Source organism: Anastrepha ludens, chromosome 6 (assembly GCF_028408465.1).
Source record: "Anastrepha ludens isolate Willacy chromosome 6, idAnaLude1.1, whole genome shotgun sequence".
NCBI classification, from domain to species: Eukaryota; Metazoa; Arthropoda; class Insecta; order Diptera; family Tephritidae; genus Anastrepha; species Anastrepha ludens.
This window is the reverse complement of record NC_071502.1, coordinates 84,471,011-84,496,886: the sequence shown is the minus strand read 5'-3', so window position 1 is coordinate 84,496,886 and position 25,876 is coordinate 84,471,011. Positions and strand designations below refer to the sequence as shown.

At 35.8% G+C, this 25,876-nt stretch overlaps 1 protein-coding gene across 3 annotated transcripts in view; it reads right to left on the bottom strand.

Moving 5' to 3' along the window:
• LOC128866047 (probable serine/threonine-protein kinase DDB_G0282963) overlaps positions 1–25,876 on the bottom strand; it is a 285,646-nt gene that overhangs the window by 41,439 nt on the left and 218,331 nt on the right. For all 3 annotated transcript variants that reach the window (XM_054106520.1, XM_054106519.1, XM_054106522.1), the window contains 2 exons: positions 14,414–15,221; positions 8,827–8,917 (listed from right to left, as the gene is read on the bottom strand). In XM_054106520.1, the coding sequence (XP_053962495.1) occupies positions 8,827–8,917; positions 14,414–15,221 (899 nt within the window). The remainder of the gene's footprint in view (positions 1–8,826; positions 8,918–14,413; positions 15,222–25,876) is intronic.

Below are 25,876 nucleotides of genomic sequence, written 5' to 3'. Positions count from 1 at the left end.
ATTTCTGCAGTTTTAGATTTCACAAAGGCACTGCTTTTGTCATTGAATGGGCTTGCGGTGGAGGAGTGGAGTGGAAAAATCGGTAGCTTCGCTTGATGTGAATTTTTTTTGTTCTAAGTCTTACCATTGTGGCGCGTGCAGCCTGTTTGACAACTATTTTGGTATGTTTGTTTTTGGTCAAGGCTTTTTAGCCTGCCATTAGCTGCGGTCATCAGGGTTTGCTAAATATTAAATGCAAGAGGAATGGGATGGGTGTGAAGCCTATCAGATATTTTATTACAAAATATTGTTTGTAAATATTTATCTTAAAAGCTTTGGCTTGACTACTCTAATTGGTCAATTATGATGCAGAGCTTTTCAGGTCGACTTATGCCAAAAGCAACAAACAAAATATGTATTCAATTTGATTTTAGGAAATAAGCTCGACTTCAAAGACCCTGCACTTTAACGGGGGAAAGATCGTGGTACAAAAAAGGAGGTAGTTTCACGGAAATCTGGTCGTAATTATTCCTTTGGGAATGATATTACTTTCAATTACAAATTATAAAGAATTGAAATTAGTAATCGATTCCTTTAGTCCACAGCAAAATAATTGATTACTTTCTTAAACTCCTTTGAAGTAATTTTAAAAGTAATTATTTTCAACTCCATTACAAGGAATTGTATTTTTATAATTGACATTAATTATGCTCTAGTAATGCAGTTTTTCTTCCAAGTAATTTGAAAGAAAGTAAGAATGTAATAAACTTTCTTCAACTTCATTGAATAGAATTGTAGTTTCTTGTTCCAATTCCATTTACGCTTCCTTCAAGTAATTTAAAAAGTACAGGTATCCCTTGTATAACGCGGTCTTATACAACGCGGTTTCGATATAACGCGATTTGGAAAAATTAGGTTTCAGTACAACGCGAAATTTAGGCTTATATAACGCGAAGGGGAAAATACATAATTATAAAATCTGGTAACAATAATTTGCGTACCACATATTTATAATATGTAATGTATTTTTAATGTAAACCGAAATTACCCTTTTTTGCCTTAGATAGATAGAATAGATATTAATCTAGCACCTTATTACGAAATTGAAAAGGAGCTTAAAAAAACCACCCACCAAAAACTGATAACAGATTTTGCAATTATAAAACCAGTAGAAGAACCACAAGGTCCCACAACTAGTTTCTTATCCAATAGCGAAAACTATGTTGAAGAAATATCTTCTGATGAAGCTATTGCTCCCCCAAAACGCCCACGTGCAAAAATCTTTGAAGACAGTAAAACAGATTAATTACCATATGAAGTTTGAAGAATAACAATAAAGTTTTTAATAAACCTTTAATTTGTTTTAGTTTGTTTTTAAATTTTTTAATGTGCACATAATTATTTAAATTTTGTTTTTTGAATTTTGAAATATGTATGTACATATGTATTATTATTCATATCTTGTGTTTTTAATTGTATCAAAAAGTCTGAACTTTAGTATTGAGTTGAAATATATGTGCATCTGTTATTTTGTATGTATTTTATTTAAAAAAAAACCTATTGGAACATAACCCCCAAATTTATATGAAAACTATGTTTTAGATAACGCGGAATTACATAACGCGTAATTCTTCTCGAACGTAACTATCGCGTTATACGAGGGATACTTGTAATCGAAAGACATTTTTCATACAATTTTGAAGTTGTCATAGTACCAGCGAAAGTCAAATGGCTACATGATTGCTAGCCTCATTAAGTGGAACTTGGATCTTGGATGATTTCATTACATTTCTGCAATTGATATGCAGGCGTTGGTATTGAAATGTGCGCAACTTAGCCCATTGGTGCAAAAACTATGTAGATTGAATTAAACTGAAGTGAATGAAATCCGAAAAGCCAAGGGACATTTACTTTTATTCAAATTACTAATTCAATGTCATTTCGAACTAACTACTAAAATACTAAGTCGTCGTATTAGACTCGCATTTACTGTTGCCTATTCATACAAAAATGACAGAGAAAAAGTCAGTCACAAACACCAATTTAAGCTATTCGTGAGTCACAATGAGTTGCATATTTACTGGTATTTCAAAAGCGACAACTTAAATAACAAATGTATTAAAGAAAATATATCTAAATTATAATAGATGCATTGAAAATAGTAAAATGTCATTTGCTGTCTATTGAAACACAAATGCATACATAGCATTTTATAAAAAAATCAAGGGCAGATATTGAATATTAACAATTCAAGGTAAAACAGAGGGACAGCGACAAAAAAATTATTATTAATTCAGTGACCTTAATCATTTTATGCAATTTTTGTGACTCCACATATTAACCTAAACTAGTGATGGGCAAACTCAGCACATTTGCACTGTGCAGCAGCGTGTGCTTCTGCGAGCTAAAAGTGCTAGGTGAAGGGGGATAACAAAGCACAGGGAAGAAACAGAAAAATTGAGCGAGTTGTGTCTGTGTTTGTATCCTGAATGAGAGAGCAATTATTCATGAACTCTTACCAGGGATGACAACTTTTAACTTCATATCAAAAAATTTCTAAAAAATTTGGTGTTTTGGTAGATTTTTCTTCAACAACTAAATTAAAAACATATTACACTTTCTATTATGATAATGAATTAAGATAATAAACAACAATAGACATGCAATAAAACATTTCAAAAGTTCGCGTAATACTGTTTTTTAATTGCTAGATGTAAAGAAGATTAAGGCTTCTGAAAATATTTCATTTGAGACTAAATTAAAATCTTACATATTGGAAAGCACTGACAGTTAAATCTTCAATAATATTGATCACTGCATATACTGACGAATCTGTAAATTATTCACACTTATCTTATGAAACCCAGAAAATCAATTTTTTTAGCAAATTACTTTATAAAACTGCAAACTCTCTTCAGCTACCGAAGTTTGTCAAATTTTTCAGAATTTTTAGCTAATATATGATACCATTTTTTCTTTTATTTTTCATAAAAAGTGGACGTGATTGACAACTAATTTCGCCCATATAAATCCAATACACTCTGATTTGCACAATGAATAATAAAATCAACAATTTCCAAAATTGATTCCCACATTTAACAACTGCGGCAACTCTTACCCATAAGTTTTGACATTTCATAAATAAAATCAGTTTTTTCGTAATTTCTTCATTTTTCGACGATATTTTTTGAGACCGTAAGTTACATATTATTGTTGCATAAAAAACCACTAATATTAAGTGTATTTGTATGGTGTGGATGCAGTGAAAGTGCTGAAAATTCTATTTAAAAATTTGAAGCGGCGAACGTCAAAACAAAGTGCACAGTGTTCAACTGCCGACAAAAACATAAATTTATTTCTAATGTGTAATATATTACTCTGTTTTAACTTTTAATTTAGATAAACAAAGTTAAATAAAATATTAAATATAAAACATTTGGTTCAGCATGACCTCAAATAAAAGAACATTGTTAAATTTGAATCCGAAGTGGAGGGTAACTTTTTTATGCAAATATGTAGACGGAGTATCACAATGCCTTGTATGTGAAAAGCGTGTGGTGTGTAAGGTTTTTAACATAAAGAGACATGAGCTGCACAGGAGTGAATATGATGAAAATGTAGGAAAAGAAAGGAAAAGTATATACAAATCCTTAAGTCTAAACGAAGAGCCCGATTCGATGTGCCAAATTACAGATGGTCGGAAAAATTCAAATTACTAAAATTTTTTTTTAATTTCTTAGGAAAACGAAGATTACGTTGTAGATGCAAAGCATGCGACTTATGAAATCGCGTTAAACCTTGTTCGTGAGAATCGTGCATTTTCGGATGGCGAATTGGTGAAGTCTTGTATATTAAAAGCAGTAGGAATTTTGTCCCCTTATCTCGTAGAACTATAAACAGACGAGTAGATGAAATGGCGGAAATTACAAAACCGCAGTTAAAAGAGCGTATAAAATCATTCACAGCGATTTCATTGACAATTGACAACAGTACAGATATATCTGACATAGCGATTTTTATCCGAGGAGTTGATGCCCACCCAAATATATGTGAAGAACTTTTGGACATTATTCCAATGAAAGGGACGACTAAAGGTGAAGATTTATTTCAATGTGTTAATGAATGTACTGAACGCATGGGTGTATCATGGCGAAAAGTGGTTTGCGTTGCCACCGATGGTGCGAAATCCATGAGCGGATGCAAACAAATTTCTCTAATCATTTTTGTGTACTTTGTCATACTGTGCGCATTGCCATATGCGTTTTGAATTTTAGAGCAACTAAGTACTCACCAAGAATACCCACTCTGCTATGATAATTTCCTCAATGTTTTTTGAAAAAATCCTCTATTTTTTTAATGGAAACATGTATAAATTGTCCTTTTTAACAACATAAAATTTATAACATGCATTGTTTAAATAAAACATGGCTGGTTGAGATTACTGTTTGCTGCATTTCTTTAAAACAATTCACTAACATAAAGTCATACGATATACATACATACTTATATGTAAACGAAGACAATTTTTTCATTCAGAAAAATATACACCGATTTGTCAGTACAAATTTTTCTCCACATAGTTTGAAACTATGAAACTTTGACATGCGAGTGTTCAAACTTCTTGATTATAAAATCGCCTATGCTTCTTGATTACAAAAATTATAAAAGTAAATAAAATAGAAATTTGCAAAGATGATGTTAATATTCAAAGAAGCGTTTCCAATAAAAAAAAAACGAAAAGCATTTTATTATTTATTATGAAAGATCTAGCAAATCCCAACACTTCAAAATCCCCTAACATGGAATGAAGTCCCCTTATCTGGTAACTTTGCTATTGGCAAAGCTTCACTATCTTTTTTACAAACACATATGCGTTGCTCAGAACTGATTAATATACGTACACGCCTATTGCTTACCCTTCTGATGTAAGTTTGTCGCCCCCTCATCTAGCACTTTGCTAGCACGCTCTGCTGCGAGCGTGCCACTCTGCTGCCCGTCCCTAACCTAAACAATTTTCGAGTAATCGCACTAAAAGAAATAACTGACACAAAACCCTGAAGGCGCCAGAAGGTTACAACCTGGAAAACAATGAACTTAAAAAGCATTTGAGAGCATCTCAGCAACTGAGAGATGTCAAAACGTACAAAAATTCAATCAATCATATTTAAATTACAGTTGAAAATGCCAAAGGGTAAGCTGACAATCGCAAGATTAGATAGGAAATTCTCACAAGAAGGTCAAATGTCAATGGGCAGATGAAAGTTGATTGGAGCAACAGCGATAACAGTGACAAGGGTTGTTGCGAAAAGTAAGAAGAAGAGTTGAAGAACAGAAAAGAAAATATTTACAATTCTAGCTGTCAGTGGCGCACTCACTCATCTACATGCCGTGCCTTAATCGAATCTGCTGCTGAGACTGCTGCTAAATTGCTGATGTCAGCTACAGCCAACCCCAAGCACCCACTTACCAACCCACCAGCCAGTCAGCCAAACAATCAATGCAATCAATCTCGTGATGTGATTACCTCCATTCGCCTTCCGCAACAGCAGCAGCAACATCAGAAATATTCTCTAACGCTTGCTGCAATTTGCAATGGCCGTTGGAAATTTATCGCGCAACAACATTAATAAATTAAATTTGATTAAAATCAATTTAAATTGATTGCATCAACAGCACCAACAACGACAAATGCCATAACAAAGTCAACAATATTGCACAACAACAAATAGAGCAGCGTTATAAAAGAATGCAATATAATGGAATTATAAGATCCACAATGTGGATTTCAATCTCTTGAACTTATTTCTGACCTGCTTGCATCGTACACAGCATTAAAAAGATTATAAGCGTGAGCACACTCATACATACAAATATATGTATTTTTCTATACAATGCGCTGATTTAATTAAAGTGAAGGTGCCAGCTCGGTTTGACCGCTCTTCCGCATGCCCTGCTTTTATCTCACTATTACTCACAGTTCCCTGCTTTTTTTCTTTTTCCATAGATATGCTTTTTATCTACATCCAACTTTGTTGTCATTGTTTGCGGTAGTCGCCCAGTGTTGTTTATACTCGCACATATTGATAAAATGCGATTTGTGAGCTGAAGTGTTGCGATGATGCGATGTGATATCGTGTTGATATCAACGTGATGGAATACAGTCACAAGCAATTAGTAATCTATGTATTTGCTTTTAGTGTTAGCGCTGTAGAATGTTTTGTTGATTTTTTTGCTTTTTGCGAAAACAAAATTTATATTTTCAGTAATGCAGTTTTTTTGCTTTGCTGTCTGAATTCACTGTAGTGGGCGCAAAACCACTTCGTTTCGTGTCAAGCCAAGTGTATTGAGGGAATGACGTAATGTGTATATAAATTACAAGTCCCTCTATTATTCTTGTTAGAATCCGGTACGGCGTGAGCATATTTTTGTCTTTCTCGCTTTCTGCTTTGAAACTTGTTTATTTTGTAATATTTTTTATCTAAATTCATAGAAACGAAGGTGCACTAGGTATATCAGACAGGGAGCCTGGTTTGCTGTTGATCTCTCTCGCAATTTGCGGTTTATTTCATATACGCGCAGAAAATTTAATTATGAAATTCTAGCACAAATTTTCGTAAAATATTTCTGTGAGAATTTGCGAGTGATCGATTGTACAGGTCCGCATACATTTTGAATCAATAACCAAACTATACTTTTCTGGGTGTTCTTGACTTTCAGAATACAAATCTGATCGAAATAGCCAAAGGTCGTCAGATTTTACAAAATATAAGATTTTTGGTTTGAGGTTATGTAATATATTTTATCTAAAACTACAGCTGCTTCTCTTCTAAACGAATGTCTTATGTGTAAAAATATCTCAATTTGCATTTAACATCGTCTGCTTAATTTACGTATACATCGCGTATGGAGTAGTTATCTCTTTACGAAATTTTATAGGATTTTACTTCATTTCCGTGCATCGGCGTTTACGTCAAAGTACCAAAAAATATATATTAGTCCTAAGCTTCGAAGATCAATCAAATGTTGATGGTCTGAACTATTCAACTCTGAAAGAAGAAACTCGGGTGATGGTACATGATGATCCAAATAAGGGGATGAATAAGAAACTAGAGAAAGCTATACATATTACATAAGTTATCACTACTTCTTTTTCAATATAATCAGCTGCTGAGTTGACTTAATTTTAAAGTTTTGTTTACATTCTTCTCTTTACAATCGTCTTTCAAGTTTGCACAAACCTAAACTAATTTTGTTTTTTATTTCCGAATTTTGACATATTTCACACAATTTTCTCTCACAGCCCATCTAAAGTTATGTCAGGCAAAATTACTCTTAGTGCTCCACTTCGATCTGCGTAATCTTATATTTGGAACAAAAAAAGAAAGCAGAAAAGAGAAATAAGGGTTACTTAGAAAATACCTTAGTAGTGTTGATAATTGGGAACCAAAATGTTAGAACCTTCTGGCGATTTGATTTCTCCCAAAAAAATATGCCTTTTCATTGCTTTCGACTTTTTTTGTGTTCGATTCTGTAATAAGTGTAATCCCTCGAGAAAATTCTGCGCTTGATTCTAAAAAATGTCTCCCTCAACGCAAGTAACTACAATTTTCTCGCATGAGAAACTTTGTCAGGGAAGTTGATTGCTCTGAAAATCAGCGGACTGCTTAAAACGTTAATATTAGGAAACTCGTGTGTCAGACAAAGATGGATATGAACCCGTTGTAGGCAAAAAAAATGCTTTTGTACAGAGTTGAGTGCAACATTAAGCAATTTGTACATCCCGGAATGGCAATATTTTTTTTTGGAAACGAAAACATCATTACTAGTATCGCTAAAGCAGGGCAGCTGAGGAAAAGATGTTCAGGTGGCTTCATAAAATGATGATGTTGGTCATCCGAAGGAGACTTATTACTCACTCTAAAGTCTCCGCTTGAAGAATCTACCGAAATTATATGTTCAGAAGATAGTTTCGGAAACGGTCCAAATTGTGAATTAATTCGAATTTATCGTAAAAACTAATTTTTCATCGAAAACATCAATATTTTTCTTTACAGTATCCTAAAAATAAGGGTTATTATCGTAATTTTACATCATTTTGTCTTTATAGAATTTTTGAAAAAACGGAATTGCGACCCAAAGAAATTTAGGCTGTTCAGAATTTTTTTCACATTTTTTCAAGAACTATTACCGAAAAGACTATTGTTAAGCACAATTTTGGACTGCTGTCCATCTAAAAGCCGCCTGCTCAAAAACATCTCGAACAATAATATCCGCATGCTCTTTGTTCTGTAAAAGACCACCTCCAGAGTGCATTGCTTTTTATCAGTTTATCAGTCACAACATTCAGAACCTTGTACCCATATATAATTTCATTGGAAGCGCAATTTAAACGCCCAGCCCTCAATAATCAATAGTGCGAAGGAGTCAATGGGACGCTGCTGTAAACTCTAACTACAATCCTACGAAGCTTGGATACTGCCCCAAGCTTGTTATGATTGAAATGAAAGAATTCAAAGAATTCATTCAATAAATCCACCCCAATTTGAATGCAATTAATTGATAACCTCGTCACTGAAAGCGTGTGACCCATCTCAAGTGATGCATGCAGTCACCACATCGGGTGATTTTCGATACCATAGTAATTATTTTGTATTATATTCATACTAATTTTATAATTAATTGGTGCAGCAGGACAAATGCAGGCGACGGAGCACGCCTTTCAACTTAAGATTGTAAACCTATGCTCGACGTGAATCGAAAGCTCTGATATCGAACAAACTTAGAAGCATTTTTTACATTCACTTTTTTTTTAATTTACTTTCTTATAATAGCATATTGAGAACTTACCTGATAATCTCTGTTAGAAAAGAGACTCGCTGATGCCGATTCCGAAAATACGCTGTCATGTGATTGAGACAGTGGATCGTGGCTGTAGTCGCTGAAAAGATATTATAAGAATTAGATTAGTACTACACATTATAATTATTACTGTAACATATTTATTTATAACTATATAAAAAAAATAAAAAATAAATTTTTTAATTATATATTTCATATAAATAAATAAATTTTAATTATACATCGATTTTCATAAATGATGTCGACCAAAATACAAATTCCGAATCACCCCTCTTGGAACAGTGTGCATTCTAAAATAACTGTTATCTCGAATTTACAAATTGCCCATCTTTTCCGTTGTCAATGAAAGTTATTTTCCAACTTTTATTTTTTTCGTCGCCTGGTAACTGTTTTTATCCAACTTTTAAGAGAGTTTAGTGTGCAGAAATGAGTGATATGTATTTGTTGTTGTTGTGGAAGCATTAAACATTTATATAAACAACTTTTTGTTTAAATTTATTAATCTTGTATATTTAGATTAAGACGATTTATGTACGAAATCTTTACAAATAAACATAATTAAAAAAAAGTATATAAACATATTTACAGCATGTCGGGAATGAGTTGTGACATTGAAAATAAATTCGATTTTTCGATTGCAATAGAAAAAAATAGCATTCTTTGTTTATCTTTAAATTCTTGTTTGTACTGATTCATATTTATTCCCAGCATTTAAAGGGAATTATCAAAAAAAAAAAAAAACTTTAAATTCTTTGGAAAAACAACAACTAAAGCAACAAATAACACACTATTTCGACACTGTCAATAAATACAAATACAATTCAAACTTGTGGTCTAGAGCTCGAAAATTTAGGGTATTTTCTGGAATTTTTTTTTACTATAAAAAAATTTAATTTTTTTAGGTATTTTACTTCACTTCTTTTACATACAAAAAAAAAAAAGAAAAACTAGGGTCTGTCAGACTCACGCACGGTAGAAGTGAAACTTCTAAGTTGGTTGCTCCATGCATGGGAGCCCCGGTTTAGATCTCTCCCCCCTCTCTCGTGTTAAATTCAGGTTTTCATTTTTTTTTTTCTATATCACTCCACATAAATTTGTACTATTTATTTTTGTCCTTATTAGCTTCAAATTTGACACTTGGGTGCAGTGTTGCACTTGACGCTGACATTTCTTTGCACTTCCAATGGTATTTTTTGCCTACTTTTGGCGCGTTAATCAATTTGCTTTGATCACCGAAACGGTTGAAATGTCATTTTACAACCTTCTACTTCAACTATCGTCACTCGTTTGGCAAACGCACTCATTGTATCGCTTCGTCTCCTCCATACCTACCATATATTTACTTCACAGCAGTTTCTTATTGCTTTCCCGCTTACACACATTCAATCGGCGCTTTATCTGATACTCACACACAGCACTCATTTGCACGGGCTATGGCTATCTATAATACCCGTTGTCGGTTGTCGGTTGCCTGCATGTCGCCAGTCTACTTCAATGCTTACTTGTGTGCTATATGCATTTCAGTTCATATTATTTCGAAGACGGCGTGTCTCGGTGGCTCCCTCACATCGTTCAGCGCTTGCGATGCGAGAGAGCGAATAGGCGAGAGTGGGAAGGAGCAGCTGTTCCTTGGCCCCGCCCATTTGACAGATTTCGGTAACGCTCCGAACTTACCGTTTCACTCGCCTATTTTCAATCTGCCTTGGGGCCCCCGACGCGCCTAAAGAAGTTTCACTTCAAAACAATTTATTTTAATAATTTTAAAAATGGCGCTGAAGCTGTGAACATAAGTAGGTTTTGTTTGAAATAATTGTGTATATATATTGTATAGGGAATAGTTTGTAATAAAATTGGGAGAAAAAATTGTAATTTCGAAGCTGAACCAGCAGACTTTCATTTTGCTCTGAAAAATAGGACTTTTGGCGCAATATTATTAAGTATTCTCCAAGCAACATTCCCGCAACATATTTAGGATCCTCCACGCAACATTCCCGGATCATTTTTGTTATAAGACTTTTGCCGCAACATTCCCGCAATATATTAAGGATTCTCCACGCAACATTCCCGCAACAACGGTGTTGTCCAATTTGGCTCTTCTATTTATTTGAAACACCAAAACAAAAACATTAGTAATCAGTATGACTGTAGCTATGTCCCGCTATTAAAAAAAAAAAAAACAAAAAAAAAAAAATGCATTGATGCAAAATGAATTTGACACTCTAAACATCGTTTTTTTTTAGGGTTTTAATCCAAAAAAATACGAAATAATTGAAATAATAATATGATTCTAGTACGAGCGATGGCATTTGATGTTGTGGACAACATACTAAAACTTTTTCTTTTTTTTTTTTGACAACACCAGGCCGAAAAAAGTCGTTTCGAGATAAATGCGTTTAAAGTTCGAGGTAAGGAGCGCACGGACCGCTCTCTACCTAGTTAATGGGCTGTAGAAGCTATAATATTGAGAATTTCCGCATAAAAATTTCACAGTATATTTTTAAGATTCAAAATATCGAAAAATAAGAAATCGATTTCTGAAAATTTCTAGACCACCTTATGAATGTAATGTGAAAGTGTGATTTGAATACGAAATTTTTTGATTACTTTAATATTTAGTATGATAACCGTTAGCTTTAATAACACTTTTCAGCTGCTGTACTTTTTTCTACATATTTTCAATTACTTTCATGTCTGGGCTCTGGGCTTTGTATTTATAACTTTACCGCAATTGTAGATAAGCCACAAGCCATAAGCCTTGGATCGTTATCTTGGTAAAATTTAAAATCTGGTTTATTCTCAGTGATACAGAGAACCAGATTAAGATGCTTAGGAGCTTTACAATCTGAGAAGTAAGAATGCGTCTCGGGGATAGAGCTTCAAAGTTTACTTAGATTCGCAAAAGACGCAGACGTATTACAAGATGTCTACTACAAAGAAACATAAAGGTTGAGTTCCATCTGGTAACACTAAGGACCAATAGGTATATGTGATGGCTTTCAACCAGCCTATTCTCAGTGATAAACCTAAATTTTTTAGCACTGCCAACTATGTTTTTCTTTCAATACGAGTATATTTAAATATTGTTTGTCGTTAATTTAACACCAAGTAACCAACTTCTTTACTTGAAATGCAGCCCCCAGAAAAATATTCCAAATTTAACCGTGGGAATTATGTTTCGATTTTGTATAGCTGGCAAGGGTTTGCGCCATACTCCAGTCGGCCCAACGTTGTAATACAGCATTATTTCTGTCTCGTCGCAAAATATAACGTCGTCGCAATAATCTTCTTGTGCGGAAATGTGATTCAAAGCAAAATACAGACGTTTTTTTAAATTTTGTGCAGACGGCAATGGTTTCTTGCGTGTTGATCTCGATGAATATTTGTGATGCAGTATAGCTTGACGCACTGCTTCATGAGAGACAATACCACACTCCTCGTTGAACTCCTTTCTCAAGGAAATTATCGGGTTTTGATCCAATTTTCGGATCATCAAGCGTTCTGCACGTCCAGTAATTTTAGTTGTATGCCCACCTGTATGCTTTTGCTCTAATCTACCCTCTATTGTACCCTCTTTATGTTGGAAACCTTACTAAGAGCCAAGAAAACTATTGTAGAATGAACAAACCTAATTGAAAACAACGAAGATGTGTTTCCCATACATCTGAATCTTTTGATCCGAATACCTATTTGTATAAATTGCAGTTTACGGCTCTTGTTCGTTCTCACTACGCTCATCACTCTCAGAGTTCGCTGTTGTCATTTGGACACCTTACGACTAACTTTCGATTAATAGCATAGAAAGCGTTCAAAAAATGTTTCTTAAGCAAGTGTAACATTTCCTACGATTTGAGGACCTTTCCATCCTATAATTCTCGGCTAAAGCTAATCAATTTAGGATCTCTACCAAAGAGAAGGACAGTCCTTTCACTTTTGTTTATTTTCAGTGTTGTTAATGGCATCGTCGACTGTCCAGATTTACTTGAGCGGTTAAATTTTAATGTTCCCGAAAAAAGTCTTCACAATTTTTATCCTATTTATGGGAAAACTTCAAGACTAAATTTACGAGTAATGCACCTATTGCTCGCACACTTCGATACTATAATTCATTATCCAATTCCAGACTGCTTGATTTCGCTTTATCTATGTACATCTGATTTTGTAAAAGATTTAAATTTAGTTGATTGCTAATATTTTATTGCCAAACTTGGCTTGATTTCTTGAAATTTTTGTCTAGTCTGTAAGGTAATTTGTACTGTAGATTATTAAAATAAATAAATAAGTATTCTTGGGATTGTGTAACCTCGCTGGGTTTCTGAAAGATCACAGGTCGTGATTATCACCCTATTAGAAAATACTGTTAGAAAAATACTGTTTTCTATAATTTTGATGTTCATGCCTGGAGATTTGAATCTACGCACCTACGAATGGTAGTCACGCACCACCCATTCGGCTACGGCGGCCCATAAATGATAAATCTTCCTATAGGGTGATTCATTTTGGACGATCTCGTATGCATGATATCAAAATAACATGTTTTACAGGGTCAGTCTAATAACATAATTGGATGGCAAACCACTTGCGACTGCTGTAGTCGAGTATGTACGCGACTAGCATTCGAGCTCGGGTTCAAAATCCACTATGGGCATGAAGCATAAAATATTATAAACGATTTTTTCTAAAAGCAGTCGGCCCTCGATAGGCGCTTCGATCGTATTTATGCCAGGAAAAAGCACATAAAACCAAAACAAAAAAAATAAAATAAATAAATAAAAACTAGTGCAAATTTAGCTGTTTTCTTATGTTTTACTTAACAAAAAAATGTTGTACCCATAAAAATATCTGCCATACGGTAAGGAACGATTTCTTTCATTTTTGCTTTTTCCATTCATATAAGTAAACAGATTCACGTTGTTGCTACGCATATCGTGGACCTGACCATCAAAAAATCAATGGAAATCAATGGGATTGAAAAAGGAAAAGGAAAATAAAACACACAAAGTGGACAAAAATAAATTTCAAAGAGTTGAGTCACGTGTTCCAAATCGATATGTTGCTGTTGCAAAAAGTCGAAAAGGAAATCTGCAAACCAAGTGGCTAAACGCGATTAAGAAACAAAAACAAAGTAAACCATGCACATACAAAAGTATCTGTTTGAATGGGGTTTTCAGTGAAACCGTTACGCCGGCACCGGAAATCACTTGTGCGACTTCCGAAAGCAGCAGTGACATACAGAGCGTCGAACAGGTATCGGCGATTTTGTATGTTTTGCCGCAAAGCGCAACACGAACGCAGGCAAAGGTAATTGTAGCAACAATAACAAAGCCATCGAAACGTGTTTGCGAATATGTAAAATTGTTTGTGTTTGTATTTGTATTGGCCAACCACCAAAAAAAGCAGATTTAAAAAACAGCGGCACATTTATACGCGGCGTGCAACGAACGTGACTTGGCAATAAATTAATTAAATAAAAGTGTGCGCATATATGCGTGTGTATGAGTAAATCCTTAGGTATGTAGATGTGTGACGCACATATGTATGTAAATCATATTATCGTATTTGTTTGCATATCACCTACCTGTCCACCAAGCGTCCCTCGCTGAGGCTGCGCTGACTGTCGGTCATCTCACTGCTGACGCATCCATGTGCACGGCCAGCGCTCGCACTGCCGCTGCCGCTGCCACTTGTCGTGTTATTGACGCTGGTTGTGCCGGTGGCGCTGCCACTGTCATTGCCACTACTGTCGAGCTCCTGCGACGAATCACCAACACTGCGCAACTTCTGACGCTCAGCGTAGAAGCTGCGATTCATGGCGCTTGGCAAAACGGCAACGCCCAGCGATTGCCGCACCGAGTGCGGTGGCTGAAAGAGCACACCGCCACTGCTGCCCACCTGCTGGTGCTGGTGATGATGATACATCGACGATGTTGTTGTATACATTTCGCTGTCGTTCACTACTTCTTCCAGTTGCTGTTGTAATTGTTGTTTTGTTTGTTGATGCTTGTGTTTACCTCCTAATACCGTTGCCAATAATGCATCTCTATGCGGTGACTTCACTACGCTGCCACTACTAGCAGCACTGCCGCTACCGCCGTTACCACCACCACTAATCGAATATGACTTCGATTTGGGCAGCGATTGCGATGAGTAGGCGTCCTGCAGCTGTTGGTGGGTTAGCGGTGATGAAGGCGATGAGGCCGATACCACTGAGGATATGGAGGAGAGCGTGGCACTGCGTAGATTCTTCTCGCTTGTGCTGCTGGTGGGCGGTGGTAATGTATTGGATGTGTTCACGTTCGCTGGCGTATCAGTAACGCTGGTAATGGTGCGACGACGGAAGATGCGGCGGAGATTACGCAGCGGATGGAAGCGGCGACGTTTCGGTTCTGCAATTAGAAATAAACAAACAGATGGAAATGGTTAGACTTTTTGGAAAATTGTTGCGATATAATGAAACTGTAGTGCAACAAAAGAGAGTGGTGTGATTTTGGTTGAGCTGCTTTAGCTAACTTTTTTAGTTCCTTTTAAGAATGGCAAATAAACTGCGAATTTTAGCCGACATTTAAATTTTTATGTATATTTTAAATATTTTTAAGCAGAAAGAGGAAAATAAAATAAATGAGAAATGTCAAAGTTTCGAAAATAAATATAAAATACATACGAGCACATTAGACCGGGTCGGTTCCCATACGATAGAAAAAATTGCAAAATTGCTTAAATACAGGGTGCATACAATACTTGAGGCTATGCATATATGTATAAGTGGCTACAACTTTTCGAAACTATATATTATTTTTCTTTTTGCTCTTTTTCAGATAAGATATGGCGGACTACAACTTAACTCAAGAAATGAAGAGACATGCAGTTATCGTTCTTATATGTGCAAATCCCCCCGATTTGGAAGTCCCTAATTTTCTTAAGTGCGCATGTTCATTCGTTCATAAGATTCGCTGTGAATTGGAAGCATCAGGGGGTGATGCAGAATCTGTTGCAAGACGCAAACAACACGATGAACGTTCTAACACTGCCCGATCTGTAGAACTTATTTAACAAGTGCAATAGATCATTGACGAGGGCCTATCAAAATGAATGAGTGCACTTGCGTAGGGCGCTTAATGTTTCTGAGGGTTCTTTCCGTCGAACTGTCCATGAAGATCTCCTATATAAATCCTACAGTTTATGTCGAAGCAAACACGACAACAACGAGTTATCCGATCGAAATGCCTTCTAAACAGAATCAACCACCCAGAAGCGCATGAGATTTTATGGTTTTTGTTTTTTAAGGAAAAAGTGAGACCAAGACCAAAAGACCAACTGCAAAAATCCAGATGTATATGCTTCAATCCTGCAAAGTTTTCTTTTGTGATGCATACGAAGTTTCCAGTGGTTTTAGGTGCTCTGAGCAATAAGGCCAAAGATATCGTAACTGGCATGAAATAAGCCCAGTTTTGGCCAAGTGAGTATAAAAAATAAGATGATATTCATATCTATACGCGGTGTGTTAAAAAAATGACGTGAATTTTGATTTTGTTTTTTAATATTTATTTATTCATCATTTCCTATTGAATAGTCCCCCTCAGATATAATACGAATCCTCGAAGCAATTCTGATATGCACTTTTTGGTACGTCCTTGAGTTCTCTCAGCGGTTCGGTTTTTATCTTTTCAATAGTCGCAAAACGTCGCCCTTTCATGGGTATCTTCAATCTTGGGAACAGGAAAAAGTTTCAGGGGACCAAATCTGCTAAATACGGTGGCTGAGACAAAATAACGGTGTTGTTTTTGGCCAAATACCCCTCACAAGCAAAATTGAGTGAGCAGGTGTATTATCATGATGCAAAAGCCATGCATTTTTTTCACAATTCAGGGCGTATTTTTCGTATTGCTTCCCGCAAACGGCGCATAACTTCAAGGTAATACTCCCTTTTTACCGTACGATCTTGTGGCAAGAACTCCTTATGCACTACGCCATGGTAATCGAAGAAATCAGTGAGCAAAACCTTGATATTTGATCGAACTTGGCGTGTTTTTTTTTTGGTCTTGGCTCTCCTGGACTCTTTCATTGGGACGATTGGGCTTTGGTTTCGATGTCTAACCATATACTCATATTTTGTCACCAGTTATGACCCTTTTAAGCAAATCTTAATCATCCTCGACGTCATTCAACAATTCCGGAGCGATGTTTTTGGTCAAACTTCAGGAATTTTGGAAGGAACTTCGTTGACACACTCTTCATGCCCAAAATTTTCGAAAATATTGCATGGCATGAGCCAACCGATATGCTGATATGCCGATTTCCTCAGTAACTTTTCTAATTGTGATTCGACGATTCTCCATAACCATTTTCTTCACTTTCTCAACATTTTCATCGGTTGTTCATGTGCTGGGGCGTCCAGAGCGAGCGTCGTCATTCACATCTTGACGACCTTCTGTGAAAAGCTTTTACCACTAGTAAACATTTTTTTGACCCAGAGTACTCTCACTTAATTCCATTTTTTACACAAAATTTGATGCAACTTCTTTGATAAATTTTTTCGATAGCAGAAAATCGCCGAACACTTGTCTTATTTATGTCTCTCATAAACGAACTAAACAAACAATATTGCTATAACCGTGAACATATTTTCGAGACGAGTATACCAACATGAAAAAATAATAATCGAAAGTCGAATGTACGTAGCCCGCGAAATTTGAAAATTCACCTCATTTTTTGAACATACCTCGTATGTTGCATGTAAAAAAAACGTCCACAACTAATTAATAGTTTCTTGAAGAGTTTGATCCCTAATACGTTCGACAAACAAGCGACTATCTAAACGAAATTGTTTGCAATAATTTTTTTGAGCTGTCCAAAAGCTTATACTGGTAACCCCTGAGGACATATTTTAAAGCAACCAAAGACTGTCTTCTTTTGGTTCTCCTTAGCATCACAGTTATTGATGAACCATTGCTTCATTCTCAACTACGAGTCATCTCTCCCTATTCAAAGCCATATCATTCCAACGAACCCTGTTTGGCTTCTTAAGATCAGCTTCCCATCTTCGCTGCCATATTCCCACCTTTCTTGAGTGTCCTCTTCTTCGATCTCCAACCAGGCAGACTTCACGCGCTTTTCAGGTTGCTCGCTTTATGGGCATTTTCATAAAGTTTTCGACTAATAGCTCCAATTCTTGATTATATCTAGTTCGAACTTGGAACCTTAATATTGGATAGTACGGGACTTTTTTTTAGCGATTTTTCTTTCAAAATACATTAGCTGCTTAATGTCAGCAACTTTTAGCACCCAAAGCTCACACCCGTAGGATAGCACGGGGCGGATTAAGACTTTATACATCTTTAATTTTTACACACGGGGTAGCAGTTTTGATTTAAGCCGCTTCAAATTAGAGTAGCAGGAATTGTTAGCAGCTAAATCGCTGTCGTTAATTGCTACAATTACTTTTTTATTCGCTGATATTTTGCTACCACCAAGTTCTTGGTTCTTGTACACCAAAGCCTGTCAAATTGCTTTCAAAATTTGCTCAAATATTTTTATCTTCAAAACTCTACTAACAACCACTGCTCGTTGGTGTGCAATAGTAAATAGTCGAAATTCCGTTGTGACTGAGTATGAAATTTGATCAAGCAATCAAAATATCATTACATGGTTTTCAAATAAAACATGAAAATATCAAAATTTTGGTTTGAGTGAAGCTTTCTGCAGACAACAATGTACACATGAATAGAAATTTCACTAAGGCTGACAAAGAAAGTTAAAGAAAATTTGAAACTTGACCGTCCCCCTCATTGCGCTTGTGTGATTGTTGTACTTTAGCTGATATGATATTCCTTCCCGGCATTTTTTTTTTCCAAGGCACATTAAGCAGGTAGCAGTAACAAGGTTGCAAGGTTCATTTTCTTCTATTTATTTAGTCTCTAAATTGTCAAATAAAAAGTTACTCTAAACTGTCAATCTTTCTTCATAGATTTTGACATTCTAGGGACCGAAAGCAACAACAACATACATTGCTCTCTTCGCTTTTGCTGTACGGCTGCTACCTGTTTTTTCTAAGTTTTCTTCAAAGCATTAATATTCATAAATGACAGAAAAACTCAACTGTTCGCATGCGCTACTCAAAAGGGCTCTTTTTCATTAAATAAAAATCCCCTATGCCTTTTCCGCAACGTTCCTGTTCAACAAAGTAAAATTGTGAGAAAAAATGCGTGCCGGAAAGATGTCAAAGTGATAAATAAATATAAAAAGGACAATATTTTTAATGGGCAAACCCTACAGCAAAAAATTTGCAAAGACGAGCAGAGACAGAGTAGTAAAAGTCCCCGCCTGAGCCACACGTACAGCGCCAACTGAAAGTAGGTTAACACGCCGAACGCGTCCAATGGAGCATATAAGTGTTCGTCAGACACGTGTTTTGTTATTATGTATATATGTATATATATGAATACTTATGGAAAAGTTCGTACATGTGTGCACCTTAAGCACGTCACTGTGACTACAGACAGGCGAGTGGCGGACGAAAATATTTGCTAACAAAATAGCGTCATAACACTTGCTTTCCTTTCTATGTCAAATACGTATGCACATATACAGTGGCGGGCAACAAAATGGGAACGTCCGTTTAATTTCATGCCTTACTATATATAGGCTGAGTATAGCTATGAGGTTTTGGTGGGATGAATAAATGCTAAAATACTTTACTCTCTTATATGGGTTAGGGCGGGTGCTAGTCAATATAATTAAATGACATTTCTAAAATAAATATGTGATAATATAAAAATGTGTATTTACTTTTACTTCATGAGCCATAGTAAACTTCAAAATTTGAATTTTGAATTTCTCGCATTTCTGAATTTGGAGTTATGGCTTTCTTCCAGAAAATGAGCGATATACCAGAGTCGTTTAAAAAGTTCGTACAAAGTCAGAGAAATGGCTCTACTGGTGCGTATCGTGGTTATTTTTAGTTAGTAATATCTCTTGTGAGTACACACACCAAGTTTCAGCCAGATCGATCTGTTTCTTTGCATTAGGCATTCGTTTGAATCGAGGAAGTCGAATGAATTTCGTTTTTCATCACGACAACGCACCAGTTCACGCCTCAGCTGTTGTAGTCGCAACATTAATGCAAATAGGGTTCCAACCCGTTTCACATGCCTGCTATTCTCCAGAGTTGGCTCATTCAGATCCAACGGACTTACTATTCGTACCGCAATTTGAAGAAATGGTTGAAGAGAAACGAATTTTATTCAAACGAGAAGGTGATTGCAGAAACGAATTACTATTTTTCAGACGCTAAACTATTAAGTAGTTTTTTTTTTGCACGAACATTTCAAACCACCCTCGTATACATACATATGTATGACATCCATTCGATGTTTTCTAAACGTATTTTCCAAATAATTTTTACGATTTAATAAATCCATATTTTTGTATTAAAAGTAGGTGGCGACCTCTTACAAGTACCAGCTAGTCTTACACAAATCGACTGTTCTTTTTAAGGATATAAAATAAGCTAAACTCAGTTTGCTCAGCCATGTTATGGCTTATTGAAAAATTAAAAAAAATCCCCTCTGTCTTCATGACTGCGCCTCATCTCGATCCAATTTTCCGAGACCTTTTTACTGCTCTCGACCTTTTCAATTCAATAATGGCCTGCGGAATATTCAGCTCAAAGATCTCTAGATGAATCGCTTAACACTGGATTGCCGTTGCCTAACAAAAGAAGCCTAAAGTAGCCAAATAGCAGTTCCAAGGCGGGCAATTCCCTTCGCGAATACAGCTCCCCACTCGGCTACCGAGCTTAGTTTGCAAAATATCGCTTTTCAATGAACTTTGTGATAAGGTACGCCCTCTTAATAGAACTGTTACTTTCAGCGAATTAATTGGCATTTCGATAATTGCACCAATTTTGTTTGCAACCATAGCTGTTGAGTAAAAAATAAATCTCCTCAGGAAATATTTTTTCAGCTCAATTTGTGGTGAAATTCAAGCTACAGAATGACCAAAACCGATCGCAAAATATGATAGATAATCATTTGCCTTCAAGTTAATTGGACTTTGTAAGCGAATAATCCCATCATTCACATCAACCAACTATGAGTTCATAAAATTGAAATAGGAATACTATTTAGTTATATTATTATTGACTATTTAATTAATAATTAAATTACTCATACTTGTGTATTTAAATTAATTTAATCATAGTGCTCTTATTATTTTGCCAGTGTCAGTATTAATGAAATATTTTCTAAACTCTGCGAGTCCAAAGTTGAATGCACTTCAATGGCGAATACACAAATACATACCTACATACACATGCAGGCGCAAGTACTTATGCTTATTCTCGGCAGTAGACTGGTTTATTCCCAGACTAGGACTGAACTAATTCTCAATCAAGTAGTTATTTTGACGTGGCACCGTCATGTTTGGGACGATTGCCACACTCAGCGTATATTTTTAATTAACTTTCCCCCTACTACCTACAGAAGCAGTTGCATTAGCGGACGGAATAATGAAGCAATTCAAAGGCCCCCAGTTCGATGCTTTGCCTAAGTTGTTTATTCTATTTGTAGTAAACTAAGATATCAGCCAAGGCCAAATTTCTGTTCTTTGCTTTAGGCTTCCGGCTGAAATTGAAAAAGAAACTCTGTCAAACACTTAAAAAAGGAAATACGCACCAATTACTCTCACGACGAACGTTCGTTAATGATAGGGACACTATTACAAACAAAAAATGGCTATAGAAGACTTTTCGAAATGCTCAACTATACCACCCTGATCGAAAAGTTCCCGGAACAACCGCCAGGTGACGCGCCTATTCAACTGATTTCAGTTCTTATTTTTTGGTTCGATAGCCAAATCTTTGTTTAACCCTCCGTTTGGTACCCCGGTCAGACTTCTCTCCGCAGACTTTTTCGACTTTCGACGTGAATTTAACAATATTCTGTTATAGCTAACGACTGGAGGTTCCAGGCAGCTTCCTAAAGTTAAGTTTCTAACCTTTTAAAAAGGATCCTCGAACAAGACGAGAAAATGCCAGACCCGGGTGCCCAGCCGAAGGTTGTAAAAAATATATGCAACGGATAGTTAAAAAAGGATTTGAATTTGTAACTATTAAATTTTGCTTTAAAAATGTATTCAATGGTGCGAAAACCTTAGAAATGTTGGGACACTGTTTCGGTAATGATACTCTAAAGAAAGCAGCCATTTACGAGTGACGTGAACGCTTGCAGAGCTCTTGAACATTGCTTATTGCTGTTCAGAGTATTGTAGGTAATGGTTTGAGTTTGCGCCATGTTGCTGCAAAGTTGGACTCAAAAAACCTGAATTTAATGTAAATAAGGGATCGGCGATGGTTTCGCCAAGAACATGATTTCCAAGGCGGAAACCGACCCAACATTCAACATGCGTCGTTACTGGTGACGAGGCGTGGATTCATGAGTACGACACCCAATCCAGACATAGCGACTCTGAATGAAACAAAACCAAAAAAAACCACTTCACCTTAAATAAAAAAAAAGCGATGCTCATGGTTTTTATGGATTACAACGTTATGGTACACCACGAATTTTCGCCAGAAGGTCAGACAGTTAATAAGGACTATTATTTGGCGTCTAGTGGCCCTTTGTTCCTCCCTGAAACTACAGGAAATAATAATTATGTGGGCGTTATGAGACGTTTACGTTAAGCAATTCGCCTAAAAGGAAAGGATTTGTGGGGAAACAACTCGTGGATTTTGTACGATAATAACGCACCGTCGCACATTGGCATCATTATCCGAAAATTTTCGACCAAGAATGAAACGAATACCATCTAATAGCAATCGAATACACCTGATATGGATCTTTGTGATTTTTTTCTATTTAATCGAGGCAGTACACCTATACGGGGAACCACTTCGGCGTTTTAACAGCCGAAAGGAAGTAATGGAAAAATCGAAGACGGCTGTGATGGCTATACGGAAAATCGAGTTCCAGAAATTTTTCGAGAGCTGGATCAAACGCTGGCATAAGTGTGTTGCAGTTGATGAGGAATACTTTCAAGACGATAATATCACTTTGAAGGAATATACCTGTATTTTGAATTTTCTGAATATGTTCCAGGAACTTTTAGATCGAGGGCCCCCCACCCTCCACCGCAACAGAATTATAATAGAGCTACATATATATATTGAAAGGTTTATATTTACTATTTATTTTTTAAATTTAATTACTTTTTGTAAATATATGGTTTATTTTATAAAAACAATTGACAGATTTTCATCAAATTTTCAAAATGTTTAAAAAATTAAAATAAAATTTGGGTACGCAGTTGCATTCTCTATTAAACTTTAGTACAGCAGAGTGAAAGGTTGAAGTCGCTTAACATTTCCCTCGATGCTTCGCATTTTTTTCATATCAAAAAAGAGGTCGTGCATTCGGTATATAAAGAAAAAGCATACTACCATCAGGAAAAAACACTTATAAAAAATCAACGGGTTTTTTTAAACAACTGCCAACTTGTACTTTATTGTATTAAAATTTAATATGCTATAAAACCGTATACCAAAAATTTTCGTAGAAATTCGATTTAAAAACAGTGGTATTTGGAGTTAAAATGTGTGGAATATATTTGAAATTTGGAATTATACCTATATGATTTTTGTTAGACAATGTTGGCGATAACACTCCTTTTGCGGCTTGGGCCGAGCTCCTTCTCCTATTTATGGTGTGCACCTTAATGTTTCTTGATGCAGGGACCTACAGTTTTACACCGCCTTTGAATGACATATGGCTGTTTTTTATGATGAGCTTTCATATGGCAAAAATAAGCTCAGAGGTTTGCCACTGCCTGCTGAGAGGCGACCGCTATTAGAAAAATTTTGTTTCTGTATGAGTTATACTTTTATATTTTTAAAGAAAATAAAATTAGTCAAAACTAGTCAGCATGTTGCGGTGGTATCGCTTTGTCGCGGAGTGTTAAATGGCTTCTGCCACGGCTTCTTGCCTCCCCGATTTCTTAGTTTAGAAGTCTATCTATAAAAAGACACCTTTCGCATTGCTTCAAAGAAAGTCGTTCATTTTTATTTGTTCTATATATCTCGCTAAATGCACTCAAGTACGGCGCATACATTTGCGTATATTTTCATACATTTGCCTAATTTCTGCTTACTCTAAAAGTAGTGAAAGTAAACATGAGAAAGATTATCTAATACGAAAAGTTCAACTTATTGCATAAAATGCTATGTAAGCACGTCTGCAGAGGATTTGTTTTCTACAATCCACACTCTCATGCCATCGTAGCCGCTAACCGGTCAATATATGTAAGTATTTTTATGCATATATGCACGTGTAGTTGTGCTAACTGTGCATTAAGTAATGTGTTTATTCCGCTGCTCAGCTGACGACCTTTATCAAAAAATCTTATTACCCAAAATTCAGCTGCCATGTTTGACTCTTCGCAAATCATTGCTTACTTGTGTACAAGTAGATGTGTGTGTGTGTATGTGGCCAAACACGTAAACTTCGGCGACAACTTTCTACTGATTTTACGTGCTGTGATTTTTTCGATATTTATTTTATTTTACTTTTTTATTGTTCAAATTGAGTTAGGATAATCTATCATGTTCACACTTGGCGTGTAACATTTAGGAAAAATCGATAAAATTGCATGAATGTGTGCATGTGTGTATGAATGAATGTGTGTTTGTATGTATATTTATATGGATCTTTAAAGCAATAAATTTATCTAGGCCAAAAGGTGAACATGAAAAAAAATTGGCGGTGAAGGAAAAAGCTTCAAAGTATTCATGAACCGGGTAAAAAGGAAGGAAATCGAGGTAGTGCATTTAATGTTAAAAATTATCCAAGCAAATTAAAGTAATTTACTACCAGCTTTTTTTAAAGCTTTTTACCTTAAATTGCTACTTTTACAATCACTTAAACAAGAAGCTCATATAAAATACTAGTGTGTTAGCATATACACCCACACATACTCGTGTAACGCAAAAGTGAATTAGTCATAAGAACAGATTAAAACAATCGAGATATTTGTGAAATAAATTATGCAACTAATATTTCTTCCATGAATTGAGGCTTAACACATCAATTATCACAATACTTAAAATTAAACAGAAAGAAAAATAGTGAATGATGTATGATTATAGTTCCGTTTATGGGTGAAAACAATATTTATTCACTGTGAAGACCAAGCTACCCAGGGCAGTTAGTTGTTGCTTTTGGTGAGCTGTCAATTGCGAAAGGAAAGTGAAAAGAAATGGGTTTGCCAAAAGTTACGAAAAAATGGTGTCAATAAATTCGTACCTGTATAGACAGTCAGCCGATAGTAGAATTGAGGGCATTGTTTAGGTCGTTTTCAAAAAGTGTCGAAAGTAGCATACGGTGGAGGATGGCTTGCCAACTTTGTCGGCCGTGAAGTAAATAAAGTTTTCATAAAAGGCAAATAAATTCAAAAGGTACTGCATATTTTGTTACGTTATTAATTATAATTTACCACATTGAAAAATGTCTGTAGTTTTCATTTCACATTTTTTATTATTATTTATTAGATCAATATGAATTAATATGGTGTTCAGCGATGAGGCCCATTTTTGGCTTAATGGATATAATAGGACTATGAATAAGTTCGTGCGGTTTTTTTCGAAATTTGAAACTTTATTGACGTAAAATGGTTACAAATTTAATATTCAAAATATTGTCCATCGCTTACTACTACTTTTTCCCATCTTTCTGGCAATTCACGGATTCCCTTTGTGAAAAATTCGGTCGGTTTTGCCGCAATCCACGAATCGATCCATTTTTTGACTTCATCGTAATTACGGAAGTGCTGGTCAGCCAGGCCATGTTGCATCGATCGGAAGAGATAGTAATCGGATGGCGCAAGGTCTGGACTATACAGCGGGTGGGGTAGGACATCCCATTTGAGCGTTTCTAAGTATGTTTTGACCACTTGTGCAACATGTGGCCGAGCATTGTCATGTTGCAAAATAACTTTGTCGTGTCTATCGGCGTATTGCGGCCGTTTTTCTCGCAGTGCTCGGCTCAAACGC